Below are 15,398 nucleotides of genomic sequence, written 5' to 3'. Positions count from 1 at the left end.
ATATGCACAGACCGCCCCCCTTCTCATCTTACCGGAGTGTGCTGTTCTATCCTGCCGGTGCAGCGTGTATCCCGCTAGCTGAATATCCATGTTGTCATTCAGTCACGATTTCATGAAGCATAGGATAATACAGTTTTTGATGTCGCGTTGGTAGGATAGTAATATTGACGATAACTGCAGCTTTCCTAGTTTCCTTCTGCTGGTCCGGACGAGGCATCCGGCTCTTCGTCCTCTGCGTCGCTTCCTTTTGCGAATAATTGGGATGTCTGCCCTGTGGGGTGTTTGGAGAATATCGTGTGAGTCCTGCTTGTTGTTGTTGAAGAAATCTTCGTCTAATCCGAGGTGAGTGATCGCTGTCCTGATATCCAGAAGCTCTTTCCTTCCGTAAGATACGGTTGCAGAAACATTATGTACAAAATAATTTACAAATATCGCGAAACAAAACACATAATAGCACAATTGGTTAGGAGACCGTAAAACTAAATAGCTAAAGCTATTAGCTCATTTTGATTCCCTTACCCGATCACGGCGGGAGTCTGTCGTGTGTTCTGTTGAGGGGGAGTTGACGTGCTGGTGGACAGAGGCACTCCATCCGTCCCTCCCTTCTCCCAATCAAAAGGCTCGTTCTCTGTGATGATATGTTCCTTCATACTGTTCTCAAAGACCGACATCAGCAACTGCATAGACGATCACAGGGAAAAGGTTTTCGGAAAAGTATAAAGTTGAAATTCAACCAAATCTGCTATACAATAATAAGCTTTACTTTAAGTTCTAAAATGTATTTTTCGTCAGACGTTTTTTTCATTACTGAAAATTAAGAGAGAGGGTATGATATGGTATGGGAGTTAGTCTCACATTGCCACACTTCCATGTCTTGTTCCCTCTGCTATTGAAATGAACGCCAGAAAAACAAGATTCAATGGGGGATAAAATCATTTGAATGCACATGCAGGGAGTGAACAGTAGGTACCTGGTAATCTGGTTTGGTGAAGTAGTCAAGGCCTAAAACATGATCCAGGAAGATGTAAAACTCAGAAGGCATGTGTTTGAGCAGCATTCTGTGGTCGTAGCGCTCTTTAATCTGACCCACTTGCTCCTGGTAACAAACAAGAGATACAGTAGAAAGCATTAGATACCAGTTGGGCCCAGCAGACACCAGTAGACACTAGTAACCATTCTCTACTGCAGGGTTTCTTAATCCTTGCTCCTGGAGACCCCAAAGGGTGCACATTTTATTTTTGCCCAAGCACCACACACCTGATTCCACTAGTGAAAGGTTTGATGATGAGTTGATTAGTGGAATCAGGTGTGTAGCGCTTAGGGAAAAAATAACACTGTGCATCTCTTTGGGTCCCCTAGACCAGAATGAAGAAATATTGGAAATAACTGATATTGGGAATTGTAATAATTATAATAGCAACAATAGATAGTAGCTCACCTTATCTTTAATTTTTCTCCATGGTAACTGACCAACTGCAAACTCTACCAACATGTAAAATAGCGACCATAGATCGTCATGGCGACCCATTTCCTGAGAAGGTAAAAAATGGATTAATCAGATAATAATTTTCATGATTTACTGGAGTACATACACAACAGCTATTTTAGATTTCCTGACAAACTCATGTAACACAAAACCCTCAGGTTGGAATTCATTTGTAATGCATTTCATTTTTTCACCCCAAAAATAAACTTACTTTGTTTTTATGAGCATTTACTGACGCATAACGAACAGTTCCCCGAAATCCCGCCACAGTTCTGGGCTGGAAAATAAAATGCGGTAAGTTCTTTTCAGGACGAAACCTGAAACATATTTTCCCACAGACAACTAGAAAGAAAACGATTGATGGAACTAAAGTACTTAAATGAAAACCTAAAACGAGACGAAGAAGGATATGGAAAATTTATTCGGCAGGGAGAGATAATAAAAACGTAAATGGGATCAAGCACCTTACTGATGAGACGGATCACAAGCATGCGCTTCGAACAGAAAAGCCCAAAAAGGAACAGCAAAACTGCAAAAAATAAAACCACACAGGTGAATAAGGAACAGCATCACATGGCAGCATAACATCTGTAAAAACCTTAAAGGAAAAATCAACTTAAAACTATATTTTAGTATTTTTCCATTAGTCCACTGTTGATACAGTCCCAAAATGTTTTGCATGTGTTTTGGGGACTGCATCAACAGTGGCCTAATGGAAAAAAATACCAAAAGATAGTTTTTGAGTAGATTTGTCCTTTAACATCAACGCTATGTGAACATATAACAAGGCAATTTCCAAATAAATTATGCATTCATTAACGTTAACAAACTATTAACTAATGAATTTACACAGCTTAAGGCATAACTTAAATGTACCAGAATCAGATGACATCATCTTCTTGGACATCTTCCTAATGTTTCTAGTTTCTAATTGTCATTGGCATCTCTGATACAATAACTGGAAACTGGGCATGTGCACCACCATTTTGATAGTAACACCCATTGCTTCTGAAGGAAGTCCCAGGAATAGTGCCTCAGAAGCGGCATGTTAGAATTTACAACAGTGTGTTTGTGTGCATGCATGTGTGTGCGTGAGTGTGTGTGTGGTTCCGTCGCTGTTCTATATCTGCAGTACAGGCCTGCCTATCTAATCTATGACTGGAGGCTGAGTCAGCAAGAAGAAAAACAGAAAGAACCTCCCCTGTTGCCCAGGCTAGCCAACTGTATATTAGCCTTGTATCAGGCTAGCCAACTGTATTTTAGCCTGTATCAGGCTAGCCAACTGTATATTAGCCTGTATCAGGCTAGCCAACTGTATATTAGCCTGTATCAGGCTAGCCAACCGTATATTAGCCCGTATCAGACTAGCCAACTGTATATTAGCCTGTATCAGGCTAGCCAACTGTATATTAGCCTGTATCAGGCTAGCCAACCGTATATTAGCCCGTATCAGACTAGCCAAACGTATATTAGCCCGTAACAGGCTAGCCAACCGTACATCAGCCCGTATCAGGCTAGCCAGCTGTATTTTAGCCCGTATCAGGGTAGACAGCTGTATTTTAGCCCGTATCAGGGTAGCCAGCTGTATTTTAGCCTGTATCAGGGTAGCCAACTGTATATTAGCCCGTATCAGGCTAGACAACCATATATTAGCCTGCATCAGGCTAGACAACTATATATTAGCCCGTATCAGGCTAGACAACTGTATATTAGCCCGTATCAGGCTAGACACCTGTATATTAGCCCGTATCAGGCTAGACACCTGTATATTAGCCCGTATCAGGCTAGACAACTGTATATTAGCCTGCATCAGGCTAGACAACCATATATCAGCCTGCATCAGGCTAGACAACTATATATTAGCCTGCATCAGGCTAGACAACCCTATATTAGCCTGCATCAGGCTAGACAACCATATATTAGCCTGCATCAGGCTAGACAACCCTATATTAGCCTGCATCAGGCTAGACAACCATATATTAGCCTGCATCAGGCTAGACAACCCTATATTAGCCTGCATCAGGCTAGACAACCATATATTAGCCTGCATCAGGCTAGACAACCCTATATTAGCCTGCATCAGGCTAGACAACCATATATTAGCCTGCATCAGGCTAGACAACCCTATATTAGCCTGCATCAGGCTAGACAACCCTATATTAGCCTGCATCAGGCTAGACAACCATATATTAGCCTGCATCAGGCTAGACAACCCTATATTAGCCTGCATCAGGCTAGACAACCATATATTAGCCTGCATCAGGCTAGACAACCCTATATTAGCCTGCATCAGGCTAGACAACCATATATTAGCCTGCATCAGGCTAGACAACCCTATATTAGCCTGCATCAGGCTAGACAACCATATATTAGCCTGCATCAGGCTAGACAACCATATATTAGCCTGCATCAGGCTAGACAACCCTATATTAGCCTGCATCAGGCTAGACAACCATATATTAGCCTGCATCAGGCTAGACAACCCTATATTAGCCTGCATCAGGCTAGACAACCATATATTAGCCTGCATCAGGCTAGACAACCATATATTAGCCTGCATCAGGCTAGACAACTGTATATTAGCCTGCATCAGGCTAGACAACCATATATCAGCCTGCATCAGGCTAGACAACTATATATTAGCCTGCATCAGGCTAGACAACCCTATATTAGCCTGCATCAGGCTAGACAACCATATATTAGCCTGCATCAGGCTAGACAACTGTATATTAGCCTGCATCTTGTTTGCCAACTGTCAGTGGTGGGAAAAGTACCCAATTTGGTTTTAAATATACTTAAGTATCAAAAGTAAAAGTATAAATCATTTCAAATTCCTTTTATTAGGCAAAGCATACGGCCACATTTTCTAGTTTTTATTTATTTACGGATAGCCAGGGGCACGATCCAACTATCAGTCATAATTTACAGGGAAAATGTATGGAGTAAAACGTACATCATTTTCTTTAGGAATGTAATGAAGTAAAAGTAAAAGTTGTCAAAAATGTTAAAAATAAAGGAAAGTACAGATACCCCAAAAAACGACTTAAGTAGTACTTTAAAGTAATTTTACTTAAGTACTTTACAATACTGCCAACTGTATATTAGCCTATATAATATTATATATATTGTTGTTAGAATGATTCAATAGCTTTGAATATTAACATACCGTAATACATGACATTAACAAAATCCTCCCATGGCTACTTACCGGTCTAACCTCTCCGGTAGTGTTGGTGTACTGGCGAGCCAGGCCAAAGTCTAACATGAAGCACTTTCTATAGGTGGAGGGGAGTCGACCCATAGCAAAGTTAGACTGGGGGAAAAAAACGAGAAACAGATTGAGGACATCACAGGAATATAAACAGGTGAAGCCCAAAGCAGTGTTTCCCCCTATCATTGCATAGACGTGAGACTAGCTTTGGCCCAGCACCTAAACGAATTAGACTGGTTTTAATTGACAATATTGGCGCCAATAAGGCTAGATGTTACGTTGAGGCTCACCAAAGTATCCATTTTTGAGCACACAGACTGAGATCAACATTGTCTCTCTTACAGCTGCTTAATTCATCAAATTCTGATCAAAATTGAAATATTGATGTGCAATATCCATATCGCAAGAGATCCATATCGCAAGAGGTCCATATTGTAAGAGATCCATATCGCATACAATATTTTGAAATGCTACCCAGCCGTGTATGACATCAGTTTTTATAGTTTTACTTAGTTTTTTTCTACTCTTACGGCTGCTTCCCACACACACCAGGCCCCGCTCCCCTTTCGCAGTTCCTCCCTGCTGTTAGATTCACTATACGTTCCCATGCTGGTCTGTTAGGTCAAACAGATTGTTCCAAACAAAAACGATGCTGCTTTCCACTTTGCTTCTTAATATAAATCATTCTACATTTCTATGACTTCAACAGTTCACCAAAGTGTTTTGATGTACTGTACAGTATATTGCGATACAAATTGCAATCACAATATTTGGTTAATAAAATGTAATCGCAATTATTTTGCCGATATTATGCAGTCCTAGTCTCTCTTTCTCTGTCTCTCTCACACACTTCCATCTGTCTTGCTCTGTCTCACCCCCAATTGGTCTCTCACTCTCTCTCACACACTCCCATCTGTCTTGCTCTGTCTCACCCCCAATCGGTCTCTCACTGTCTCTCACACACTCCCATCTGTCTTGCTGTCTCACCCCCAATCGGTCTCTCACTGTCTCTCACACACTCCAATCTGTCTTGCTCTGTCTCACCCCCAATCAGTCTCTCACTGTCTCTCACACACTCCCATCTGTCTTGCTCTGTCTCACCCCCAATCGGTCTCTCACTGTCTCTCACACACTTGGCCTCTCACTCTCTCTCACACACTCCCATCTGTCTTGCTCTGTCTCACCCCCAATCGGTCTCTCACTCACTCCCATCTGTCTTGCTCTGTCTCACCCCCAATCGGTCTCTCACTCTCTCTCACACACTCCCATCTGTCTTGCTCTGTCTCACCCCTCAATCGGTCTCTCACTCTCTTTCATTCTCTCTATCTCACCACCATTCTTTCTACCCCTTACAATGCATTGTCACCACACATCATAATGCCTTATACCTGCAGGCATTAAGTTAATAGTTACTGAGAATGCCACCTACAGGCTTGATGTCTCTGTGCAGGAAGCCCACAGAGTGGATGGCCTCTATGGACTCCAGAATCTGTTTGCCCAGGCGTAGCGTGGTGCTCATGGTGAAGGTGCCGCGAGGCTGACTCCTCCTCAGGTCTGCTAGGTTTCTCCCCTGCTGGGGGGGAGAATGCGTAGGGAAAGAGTGGGGGAGAGGGCGGGGAGGAGAGGGAGAGAGATGGGGAGAGGGTTGGGGGAGATAGGGAAATGGGAAGAGGGGGAGGAGAAAGAGGGGGGGGGGGAGAAAGAGGGAGGGGAGTGGGAGAGATAGGGGAGAGGGGGGATGGAGAGGGAGAGAGAGATAATTAATTTTCATTCATTATTTTCTACTTATTTGTAGCCTGGCTGTGATTATCTCTACCTAAGGCAATTCTATCAGACTGTTTTGATAGATGGTTACCTGAAGTTGCATGACCACATAGTTAAACTTCTCGTTCCTTCCACATCCGATGAATTTACATACATGATTTTTTCCTGTGAAAGAATTGAGAGAGGTTAGTGTAAATGTTTCAATACATTCAGTATAACATTAGCTATCTATAAATCTACTTGTACCATCACAGTTAAACAACTGATTCAGTTGGATGTTAGACCAACCCTTGTAATAATCCCAAAACATTTTGCATCATTGTTAGAAGAATTGGGATCAGATTGCTTTCCTAGGACCTGATACATTCAGAATGTGGTATCTTCCTATATGAATGAGACATTTATCAGAGAATTAAACATATTAAAAGTCATGTAGTCCCTAGATTTAGTCATACAATACAATTAGGGCATGCTAACTTCAGGCAAGTAATTTCCAATGACCTTAGTCTTTCAGGTTGATTTGCATTTCAATAACAGTAGTAAGAGAACATTCAGGGTATTTCCCCAAGTCATTTGAAGAAGGGTGCTCAGTAACAGAAGCACAGCCAGGCAGACACACACTCACACAGTTTCATGCTCATTAACAATCCTCCCTGCCAGTAGTCACAGTTCTGTATCTGTTCCTGGGGCTACAGACCAGAACAAGCCACAGAAATATCCCAAAATAAATGCTGCCTAAGAAATTAGAATCTCTGCATATTTCAACACAATATGCTCATGCTCAGGTGGATTGTGGCAAGCTGTTTTTTACGGGATTCCAATAATGTGAAACACTCAATGCCAAAATATAATTTTGCACAAAGCAGTATAAACCCCAGTGCAACAGACATGTCAACCGATTGACTATCCAACTCATCCAACCCCCGAGCAAAACAAACAATCACCACACATTCAACCTTGTCCAGACAGATGCCAATAACACTAATCAAATAGCTAGACAGACGAACGTTTACCTCACTTCACTGTAGACCATAGATAGACAACTTAATTAACCTCGCCATGATTATTCATGTACAAGGTGATGTTGTCATTGATTGATCCGTGTCCTTAGTGATCCCTATCCCTCCTTGATAGATGCCTGCCCTTAACTTGCACTTTCTATCTATTTCATAACAGGAGAGTGGAATTCCAACAGTATAGTGCAGTACGAGGGAAAGACTGGCAAAGGCGGTCCCAGGGACTGAACCCACAACCTTGGGGATTTAATACGTGCTTTGTATGGGTAGCGTTACTGGTGCTTAACCACCTGTAACATGTGTGTGGATGTGTGCATGTGTGTGTTACTGCTCAACCACAAAGACCCTTACCTTGCAGTTTCTTGAGGACGGCTACCTCCATCTTGAGAACCTGTTTAGGCTGCTGGGCTGACTCTACCTTCAGAGCCACATTCTCCCTGGTCAGCAGGTCCAATGCTTCATAGATCTCACCAAAACCTCCCCCACCAATCTTCTTCAGCTGGAAGTGGTGGCAGAGAAGAATAAACACTGTAAAAAACTGAGTAATGTGGATGTCTGCTAATTATGGCTTGCTGTCTCTTCTTTAAAGTGAACATTTAAAAAAATGCTAGTTCTCAACTAGCCTGGTCCCAAAACTGTTTGTGCTGTCTTGCTAACTCATATAATCATTGTCACACCTAGCACTAGGCAGGTTTCCATTGACCCAGGTTTATTCTACAAAATGTTTTTATTGCAATGTGTAATGGAAAGGCTGTCACACCCTGACCTTAGTATTCTTTGTTTTTCCTTGATATTGTGTCTTGTCTAGGGTTTTTTGTATGTTTATGGGGCTGTCTCCTTTCTAGGTATAGTGTATGTCTATGGTTGCCTAGATTGGTTCTCAATGCTATCGTTGTCTCTGATTGGGAACCATATTTAGACAGCCATATTCTGTGGGTATTTTGTGGGTGATTGTTTCCTGTCTTTGTGTTCTCTGCACCAGATAGGACTGTTTCGGTTTTGCCACGTTTGTTATTTTTGTATTTGTGTCATGTTCACGTTATCGTCTTTCATTAAAACATGTTGAACACGAACTACGCTGCATTTTGGTCCTCCTCTCCTTCAAGGGAAGAAAACCTTGACAGAATCACACACCAAAACAGGACCAAGCAGCGTGGTGACAGGCAGCGGCAGGAGGAGCAGCGATGTCAGGACTATTGGACTTGGGAGGAGATACTGGATGGAGATGGTCCATGGACGCATCCGGGGGAATATCGCCGCCCCAAGGCAGAGCTGGAGGCAGCCACAGCGGAGAGGCGGCTGTTTGAAGAGGCAGCACGGAAGCAGGGCTGGAAGCCCGAGAGTCAGCCCCAAAAATATCTTAGGGGAGGCACACAGGAAGTGTGGCGAAGCCAGGTAGGAGACCTGCGCCAACTTCCTGTGCTTACCGGAGGGCGAGAGAGACCGGGCAGGCACCGTGTTATGCTGTGGAGCGCACGGTGTCTCCAGTGCGGGTGCATAGCCCGGTGCGGTACATACCAGCTCCTCGCATCGGCCGGGATAGAGTGGACATCGAGCCAGGTGCCATGAAGCCGGCTCTATTCCACCTCGCCGCACTGGCAGGGCGACCGGGAGCATTCAACCAGGTAAGGTTGGGCAGGCTCAGGGCTCAAGAGCTCCAGTGCGCCTGCACGGTCCGGTCTATCCAGTGTCACCTACACGCACCAGCCCTCCGGTGGCAGCCCCCCGCACCAGGCTTCCTGTGCGTGTACAGAGCCCAGTACTCCCTGTTCCTCCTCCCCGCACTCGCCCTGAGGTGCGTGTCCTCGGCCCAGTACCACCAGCGCCGGCACCACGCACCAGGCCTACAGTGCGCCCCATCTGTCCAGGGCTGCTAGAGTCTCCCGCCTGTCCAGGGCTGCTAGAGTCTCCCGCCTGTCCAGGGCTGCTAGAGTCTCCCGCCTGTCCAGGGCTGCTAGAGTCTCCCGCCTGTCCAGGGCTGCTTGAGTCTCCCGCCTGTCCAGGGCTGCTAGAGTCTCCCGCCTGTCCAGGGCTGCTGGAGTCTCCCGCCTGTCCAGGGCTGCTTGAGTCTCCCGCCTGTCCAGGGCTGCTAGAGTCTCCCGCCTGTCCAGGGCTGCTAGAGTCTCCCGCCTGCCCAGGGCTGCTAGAGTCTCCCGCCTGTCCAGAGCTGCCAGAGCCGCCAGTCAGCCGGGATCCGCCAGAGCCGCCAGGATCTACCAGAGCCGCCAGTCAGCCAGGATCTTCCAGAGTCGTCAGCCAGTCCGGAGCTGCCCCTCAGTCCGGAGTTGCCCCTCAGTCCGGAGTTGCCCCTCAGTCCGGAGTTGCCCCTCAGTCCAGTGGGGCCATTTTGTAGGGTTGCCAATCCTAGGTTGACAGCGAGGGTCGCCGTTCCTAGGAGGAGACTTAAGAGGACAAAGACTATGGTGTGATGGGGTCCACGTCCAGCGCCAGAGCCACCACCATGGACAGACGCCCACCCAAACCCTCCCCTATAGGTTTAGGTGTGCGGCCGGGAGTCCGCACCTTTGGGGGGGAGTACTGTCACACCCTGACCTTAGTATTCTTTGTTTTTCCTTGTTATTTTGGTTAGGTCAGGGTGTGACATGGGTGATGTATGTGTTTTTTGTCTTGTCTAGGGTTTTTTGTATGTTTATGGGGCTGTCTCCTTTCTAGGTATAGTGTATGTCTATGGTTGTCTAGATTGGTTCTCAATTAGAGGCAGCTGTCTATCGTTGTCTCTGTTTCCTGTCTTTGTGTTCTCTGCACCAGATAGGACTGTTTCGGTTTTGCCACGTTTGTTATTTTTGTATTTGTGTCATGTTCACGTTATCGTCTTTCATTAAAACATGTTAAACACGAACTACGCTGCATTTTGTATTCTTTGTTTTTCATTTTGTATTCTTCAGACGAAGAGGAGGAACTCAGCCGTGACAAAGGCAGGCAGATATAGCAGAAATGTTCTAAAGATCCATAACATTTTTATCCATTTGTCAGGGATGGATTTAACATTTTTGTCTAACTTTCTTATTGCAACAAATGATGGTGGAAACTGTGTTTTTCGAATAAATGACTGCCGAATCATTTTGAAGATACACAGGGCACGTGATGACAATCGTGTAACTATAAAACTCCACTCCACATTTCATTCTAAATGCCTACTGATGGCTAAATCTATTTTGTCAACTATAAAGAATAATGCTTCTTTGGAGGACAAGAATGTCCTTACTTTGAAGAATGCCTGAATTGCTTCACCTTGCTTTTCTGGTGGGCTGGCAAGTTTCACCATCCAATTATTTCAGATCTACAGGAGTGCAGGTTTCACCATGACGGAGAATTATTAGAATATGGCAAATATCAGTCAATTATTGCAATCTGGCCATGCCGTCATTCACGGGCTACCTGAGACAAGAATCAGATAGGTGGGAGGGTATACAGGCTGTTGACAATTTATTCATGAGCAATTTGCCTAAATGGGTTATGGAAACACTTCAACCAATCATTTGTTTTGACAGTAGGTTTTTGTGAAAAATGGTTTTATTGTTTGTTGGTGTGACATCATTACGCCCAGCTGTTTTTATTGACAAAATATAGTTACATGTAAACGGGCCCTAGCAGGCAATGGTCACATCTAATGTATATGGAACTTTCTAAATACCGACAAAAAAACTGGACAAGTTAATGGAAACATACTGACCGTACGATTTGCCAAGAGAGCACCAACAGCTGTGACCAGGCTAGTTCACATCAGGGTAAGGAATATTCCAAATCAGGGATTCTCAACTCATAATTTAATTTAATTTAATTTCAATCAATTACTCAATTATTCAACCAATCACTCCGCTGAGACTCAATTACATGGTCAAAATGGCACTGAAGATAAATAAACTCACCACTTTCCATCGGTCCTTTACCATGCAGTTGGGAGACAGGATGTCCACCTGCTCCCCCGCTCCGTTCATGTTTTCGTCGGGCTGGACGACCGTCCCTACACACTGCATTGGTCGGCCAGACAGAGGCACAGTAGCTCCCAACTCGATTCAGCCATTTACCTGGGAAGAAAAACACACTAATGTAGGCTACAAACCCCTTGTAAACTGGAGACATCTCACTAACACCTCTGAACCCCAAATGTGTCTATGGGCTAATAAGTAAACAATTCAGCTCCACAGACAGCACCGCGGCCTGCGTTCAAAACAAACGTGTTGGTCGCAGATTTAGCACCAGGGACAGCAACAGTTAGAGCTAAAACGTGTGATTGCGTACAAATTCGCTGCAAACAGAATCCATAAGCACAGGTGTGACAGAAGCTCTTTTCAGCACATTGGACAGCGCCACTCATTACAGCACCATCCAGGCCAAAAATAGCACCCCAGACCCCCTCATTTTACACACCTGCTGGCATTCCCTAAGATTGTGCTGCCTGACAGACACCACACCTATTAGAACAGCTGTCAAGGCATTCTCAAATCAAATGCACAAGCATGAGAGAACATGCTGAGCCTCACACCAGTGTGGAAGCTTCCCACTGCCCTAGACAATGTGCGGAAGATACCCTCAATGCAACAATACATGCAAGTCTGAAGAACAAGCAGGCAGATTCTGCAAATCTTCTCAAAGATGTCAGAGGAATGGAGTGTAAAGGAATAAAGCAAAATACACGTTAATTAACTCTGTCATGTAATTCATTCCAGGTTCAATAATGCCAATTTACACTTAGTTGATTACAGTAAAGTACATGAAAAAATTATTAAGTTTACCTGGCAGACATTTTTTTGAAAAATTGATCTCCCTTTTCTTCTCCCAGGTTTTAGCAACCTGCAATAGGGACTTTGGATTGAACAACTACAATACCACACACCCAGATTTGGCAAAACCATTTTTGGAGGCATATATTTGATTCATGTCTTTATATTCTTCAAAATCTGTAACTAACTAAAATCTTTTAAAAAATGCATTTATAAAATGACAGCGGTCAATTGTAACAATTGTGGTAATTGTGGTTTCGATTCCCGAAAATGTATGGATTCACTCACTGCTGTAGGTCGATCTGGATAACAGCGTCTGCTAAACGACTAAAATGTAAAACAAGGGTGTAGCCTACCATTTCAGTAGCCAACTGCACTTATCTGAGGTTGGGCCTATGCATTGCCATTTGCGCTCCCACCTTACTGCTACAACAGGGAGGGACTCGTTATGTTTCTAATATGCTTTCCTTAGATATAACTCCATAAGGCACAACCTCTTCATCGCAACTAACAGCAGTCCCCGGGCACAGAAGCTCTACTATCATTCTCCTCCTACTGTTACATTTTCTCCGCACTGCAGTTTCAGTGCTCCCTCAACGGGTAGGCAACCATTCGAGCGTCAGGCGGCGCGCACAGTCCATCCAGAGTAGGCTTGACGTTTTCCAAGAATTCACCATTGCACACATTCACCATTGCACTGCGCCCTTGGCCCAATGGGTATGTTGTGTAGCTTTACTCTGCCCCTAAAAAAATATTTCGGGAATCACCTAATTGACCAATATCACACATTTCAACCGCGATTCAACATTCCACTGCACGGGATGGACGCAAGTGGCACTACGGGAAATGTCGTTTACAATCGGGAAAGCCCACGCAAAGGAACCCGATTAGATGCTTGTAACAGACTCCATCTCCCGTTGTGAGTGAATCAAATCCCTGACGTAAATCTGCATTAGGGTGATTTTTTTATAAATTATTAATGATTATTGTTATATAGATGTAAAATAAACGAATTATTATGTTTAAGCTCTTGACATCATCTGGCAACGTTGTCAATAATTGTGTTGTAGATTGCCAATAATCTATTCCAGATTTCTTTCTTCTCTAGAAACAGCAATGGGGCGTTTGCTATCCCAAGTTATCATAGCAAAGCGAGCGACCGTGTATAAGCATTATTATAGCCAAGGTGCCAGTGCCTTTGAATGTGCTTTATGTCCGCAAGATCATTTACGTCAATTCAACAAAGAGAAAAACATTGCATCCAGACCTTATCTTCTGACTTCGGTGTAAGGCCTCGGTGCGCGAGGAATTTGAGAGGTGCATCATTTCTTGAGCGAGGTTGTGGTAAAGACATAGGCTATGTGTCGTTTGTCGTTGCACCAGTCTCCATTCTCCCGGTTATCTGCTTCGTTCTACTCCTCTGAATCAGGGTTTCCACTAGTTACCACAGCCCAAAAGTCTGGCTATCGTAAAAATGCATGATTTTGTTGTTGCTTTTTGGTCTTAATTTAAGGTTAGGGTTAGGCATAAGGTTAGCAGTGTGGATAAGGTTAGGGAATTAGGTTTAAAATCAGATTTTAAGCATATAAATGGTAGAAATAGGCGGGATTTATGACTTTGTGGCTGTGGTAACTACTGGCGACTCTGAATCAGCATCACCGAGATACTCCCAGTATGCAACGCGCTAGGTCCTGCGTGATCATGGATGGTTGTTGCGTGGCAACGTGATGAGCAGCGCTCGAGAAGCGCCTATTGAGGATTGACACATGTGCCAGGAGTGGCAGTTCAGTAGCAGTACCAAATTAACAGTGTGTCTGCCATATCGTAGACTATTAGGGCAATGCACTAATGCACAACAATCTCACACTGAATCTCCCATGGCCTCTTTTGTGGATATTTAATTTTACGCACAAGAGGGCACTGTTTTCCCACAGATTCCCACAGGTGCATTTTACCTTCATATTTGGCCCTCAAGACCAGAGCTTACACACTTTATTTTTTATTTATTTTATGTTAAGTAACTCAGTTGCGGACTCAACTTACTGTTGAGAGTTATACAGATGGAATACACAAGCTACAAGTTGGACATTTGGTAGTGCATCAGCAGTTTTTCACTTGTTATGTTAGTCAATGACAGTCACTCAAAGCCCATGTTAGCAAAAACATTTTATATTGCTAGGTAAGGTAGTCTAGCCAGCTATCTAAACCAAGTAGTAGCCTAATCATCATCAAATTACAGACTGGGCACACAGGGCATTGGTTTTGTTAGTCACTCTCACTCAGATATCGTATGAAAATGGCATTAGTCGAGGAAAAATGCCTAGAATTGTAGGAATTGATTTGAATGTGCAGAATTGCATGAAATTAGCTATAAAACTGCAAAAGAACAATCACCACCTCATGGCAAAATGAGTAGAATTGCATGACATTAGTTTTAGAACTGCAACAGTTTTACTTTAACACTGTACCAAATCTCGCTTAGGGCCTTCAAAAGGCTAGGGGTCGATCTGCTCAAGACTCTCAATAGGATCATCCGTATGGTGTGTTCCTATAGACGTTTCTGAGAGGACGTTGCAAGTTGCAATCACTATTTAATTTGAGGGAGGTTCCTTTCGGGATGGCAGGCCAATCAAGCGAGATGTAAGTTCTTGGACTGGAGAAAAAAACGGCTGCGGGATAAACTCTCAGAAACACAGAAGAAACTGTAATGAGAGTGGAGTGGCTGCGTAAGTGACAACTGTGAAGTGTGCAACATTAATGATATTGGAAGTGAGCAACATTCCAACAATAGTGGAATCAGCAGTTCACCTTCAAAATATGTGCACCGCATTGAAACGGATGCAAACAAATAGGCCTACTGTTATGCCACAATTGGACTAGGTAATGTTAAACAAGGTTGAAATGTTATTAAATCATTTAAACTAAAGACAAATAGTACAAATCAGTTGAAACCTCACTGTGGATGTATTGGACTGCATAATTGCATATGGGGCCCTGCTGGAAAATTCAGTTTAGACCAGCTTGTATTTTAAGCTGGTCGAGATAGTTGTGATAGATGCTTGTGGTACATTGCTTGTAGTGTGGCACATTCATCATCACTTTTTTTTAATCATACATGGTTAATTAGGGTATTTAAAAAAACATAGATTATTTTGGTATTTCAGTCAGCTTTTCAA

The 15,398-nt window shown here is 43.7% G+C and overlaps 1 protein-coding gene across 1 annotated transcript in view; it reads right to left on the bottom strand.

Moving 5' to 3' along the window:
* LOC109878940 (tau-tubulin kinase 1-like) overlaps nucleotides 1–13,769 on the bottom strand; it is a 39,404-nt gene extending 25,635 nt beyond the window's left edge. The window contains exons 1-10 of the mRNA XM_020471137.2: nucleotides 13,490–13,769; nucleotides 11,368–11,526; nucleotides 7,829–7,976; nucleotides 6,553–6,626; nucleotides 6,127–6,270; nucleotides 4,695–4,799; nucleotides 1,698–1,763; nucleotides 1,439–1,531; nucleotides 971–1,096; nucleotides 520–677 (exon numbers count right to left, since the gene is read on the bottom strand). Of these exons, the coding sequence (XP_020326726.2) occupies nucleotides 520–677; nucleotides 971–1,096; nucleotides 1,439–1,531; nucleotides 1,698–1,763; nucleotides 4,695–4,799; nucleotides 6,127–6,270; nucleotides 6,553–6,626; nucleotides 7,829–7,976; nucleotides 11,368–11,475 (1,022 nt within the window). The 5' untranslated portion in view covers nucleotides 11,476–11,526; nucleotides 13,490–13,769. The remainder of the gene's footprint in view (nucleotides 1–519; nucleotides 678–970; nucleotides 1,097–1,438; nucleotides 1,532–1,697; nucleotides 1,764–4,694; nucleotides 4,800–6,126; nucleotides 6,271–6,552; nucleotides 6,627–7,828; nucleotides 7,977–11,367; nucleotides 11,527–13,489) is intronic.
* Between the last annotated feature and the right edge of the window lie 1,629 nt (nucleotides 13,770–15,398).

Source organism: Oncorhynchus kisutch, linkage group LG4 (assembly GCF_002021735.2).
Source record: "Oncorhynchus kisutch isolate 150728-3 linkage group LG4, Okis_V2, whole genome shotgun sequence".
NCBI lineage: Eukaryota > Metazoa > Chordata > Actinopteri > Salmoniformes > Salmonidae > Oncorhynchus > Oncorhynchus kisutch.
This window is presented reverse-complemented; position numbering and strand designations above follow the sequence as displayed.